At 38.2% G+C, this 3,280-nt stretch overlaps 1 protein-coding gene across 1 annotated transcript; it reads right to left on the bottom strand.

The window, feature by feature from the left end:
- Positions 1–737: 737 nt before the first annotated feature.
- Positions 738–2,963, bottom strand: LOC141100550 (uncharacterized). Its single transcript, XM_073589112.1, has 2 exons — positions 2,266–2,963; positions 738–2,149 (listed from the first exon to the last, which is right to left on the bottom strand). The coding sequence occupies exon 2, from the start codon at positions 1,995–1,997 to the stop codon at positions 810–812; it is 1,188 nt and encodes a 395-aa protein (XP_073445213.1). The 5' UTR covers positions 1,998–2,149; positions 2,266–2,963; the 3' UTR covers positions 738–809.
- Positions 2,964–3,280: the final 317 nt, after the last annotated feature.

Here is a 3,280-nt window from a genome sequence, read left to right as displayed (position 1 = left end):
ACCACGTGACCGCTGAAGGAAGGTGCCTGAGAGCATGGGACAAGCAGGGGGGCTGACACCTCCCGCTCCCCCTCCTCCGCCGACCTTCTTGCATTTATGACTCATGTATAAGCAGAGAGGGGGACTTTCAGCTCAAAAAAATGGGATGAAAATCTCGGCTTATACGCGAGTATATACAGTAACAGCAGTTACAATACCAAACTAGGGAAGTCCCTATAGGAGAAAAAACACAAGCATCTGTACTGTATTTTCACAGACTATCTACTCCTGACACTGGAGAGGCTTATAAACTTACCAAGTATATAGTTTGAGGTCTGGGAACTGCCAATATGTGGCTAGTTTTCTGACTGTTTCGGATAACATGATTCATGATTTTAGTTTTTCTTTGTCTAGTCTCGCTTGAATATAGGTCAATATTAAATAGTCTGCTGATGAATCACCTTTGGCGAGGACGATGAAACCCATAGAAATGAGAGGCTTGGAGAGTGAGTATGTAAACGTCACCTCACCCTATATACTGAACTGTGGGATATATGTTTTTTCTATTAGTCATCTATTGACTAACCTTCAGGGGGCAAATTATGGGTATAGTTTTAGATTTGGAATTAATAAAGTTTAGTTTTATCCTTTTGTCAGCAAACATGAGGAATGACAAGAGACAACGCATTTAAGAATATTCAATTTTGGTTAAAACTATTTCAACACTACGAACATAAAAAAGGCTTCTCTCCTATGTGACATCTCTAATGTTTATTAACACTTGATTTCCAAGTATAATATTTCCCACATTAAGAAAATGAAAAAGGCTTCTACTCTGTGTGACTGCTCTGATGGCGATCAAGAAGCACTTTCTGGTTAAAATATTTCTTACAATCTGAACAGGAAAAAGGCTTCTTCCCCGTGTGAGTTCTATGGTGATCAGCCAAATTTGATTTCCGGTTAAAACATTTCCCACATTCTGAACATGAAAAAGGTTTCTCCCCTGTGTGAATTATCTGGTGATTAACCAATTGTGATTTCCGGTTAAAACATTTCTTACATTCTGAACATGAAAAAGGTTTCTCCCCTGTGTGAGTTCTTTGGTGCCTAACCAATTCTGATTTGTTGACAAAACATTTCCCACATTCTAAACAGGAAAAAGGCTTCTCCCCTGTGTGAATTCTCTGGTGCTTAACACAATCTGATTTACTGTTAAAACATTTCCCACATTCTGAACAGGAAAAAGGCTTCTCTCCTGTGTGGATTCTCTGGTGCTTAACACAATCTGATTTACTGCTAAAACATTTCCCACATTCTGAACAGGAAAAAGGCTTCTCCCCTGTGTGAGTTCTAAGGTGACTAATAAGATGCTCTTTCTTGTTAAAACATTTCCCACATTCCGAACAGGAAAAAGGCTTCTCCCCTGTGTGAGTTTTATGGTGATTAACCAAATTTGATTTCCGGTTAAAACATTCCCCACATTCTGAACATGGAAAAGGCTTTTCCCCTGTGTGAGTTCTATGGTGACTAATAAGATGCTCTTTCTTGTTAAAACATTTCCCACATTCCGAACAGGAAAAAGGCTTCTCCCCTGTGTGAGTTCTATGGTGATTAACCAAATCTGATTTCCGGTTAAAACATTTCCCACATAATGAACAGGAAAAAGGCTTCTCCCCTGTGTGAGTTTTTTGGTGCCTAACCACTTCTGATCTATTGATAAAACATTTCCCACATTCTGAACAGGAAAAAGGCTTCTCCCCTGTGTGAGTTCTATGGTGATTAACCAATTGTGATTTCCAGTTAAAACATTTCCCACATTCTGAACAGGAAAAAGGCTTCTCCCCTGTGTGAGTTCTATGGTGATTAACCAATTGTGATTTCCAGTTAAAACATTTCCCGCATTCAGAACATGAAAATGACTTATTTGCTTTAGGAGCAGTTTGTTTTTTAATGCCTGTTTTGTGACTTTGATTTTCCTTAGTAGTCAGAAATGAATCAGAAGATGGGACCTGTTTCATAGGATCAGATGACAGATCTTTGCTGTGAATGGATGATGGTATATCTGGAGTAATGGCATTCACTTCAGTTGTATCTTGCAGGATCTCAAGATCATTAGATTTAAAAATTGAAGATGTCAGCTGTCCTTCTGATCTCCTGGTACAGTCATCTGCTAAGATAAAAAAATGATTTTTTTAATAACATATCCTTGAGTTTTATATTTTTAAACATTTCTACTTAAACTGTCCATAAAAATGGCAAGCTATGTAAAAAACTTTAATTATTTACCAAGACAATGACTGTTCACAGTCTAATAGAAAACCTTGTTGGATGAGCCAGTAGTGTGCGGTGTTCAACTGTTTGTTCATTCTGCCTCCCAAATATCGAATAAAAAGAAACCAATCAATGTTATGTAGACGAAAATAATACCAATTCTTATCTCACAAAAAATAAGTCCCCACTCAGGTCCATAATTTGTCAATAGAAAAACAGATAAGGCAGGCTACAGTTAGCGCTATAGTTAGGGTTGGGGTAAAGTTAGGGTTACTTTTAGGTTAAAGTTAGGGTTAGTGTTATGCTAAAGTTAATTACTGTTAGGCTAAAGTTAGGGTTAGGCTAAAGAATTAGGCTTTTCTCAATTGTCTCCCCAATAATTTGGTCACGTCAGTCATGTCAGAGTTGTCTATTTCCGGAAAAAGAAATAAAAACAAATAAAATCACCCATCAGTTTTATAGTGCAGAGGAGGCTTATGCACTTTTTATGTTCTGACAGTGAAGAAAGTGCAACAACTACTACACCAGCATACCCCTATTTAAAACTCTGGTTGAACTTAACATGGGGGCTTGTGGGACCATTTGCAAAAACCGTTTCCACAATCATTGGTCAGCAAAAAGTTCCGAAAGGGGCAGTCAGGGGCTTTACACAATGGAGAGCTGCTTGTCCTTAAGTATAATAAAGATATTTTTATCCTGAGCTCGATCCACACAGATGCTACAAGGGCCACTGCAGACCAACAGGGATCCACTACTCCAAAACCTGTGTCTGTCATTGACTAGAACAAATATATGGGGGTGTGGACCTTGCAGATCAGGTTCTACAGCCATACCAGGTATCAAGAAAATCATATCTCTGGTATACAAAGTTAGTCATGTATTTGTTTCAGGTGGCCACATATAAATCTTTTGTGTTATACAAAAAAGCCGGAAATGCAGATACTTTCCTTGATTATCAGGAAAAGGTCACTGAAAATCTTGTTTTTGAAAATTCTGTCCCCGCCAATCCTTTAGAATGTGAAGATGTCAG

This window comes from Dendrobates tinctorius, unplaced genomic scaffold, assembly GCF_039654945.1.
Source record: "Dendrobates tinctorius isolate UK_male_01 unplaced genomic scaffold, ASM3965494v1 ptg000106l, whole genome shotgun sequence".
Taxonomy (NCBI): domain Eukaryota; kingdom Metazoa; phylum Chordata; class Amphibia; order Anura; family Dendrobatidae; genus Dendrobates; species Dendrobates tinctorius.
This window is presented reverse-complemented; position numbering and strand designations above follow the sequence as displayed.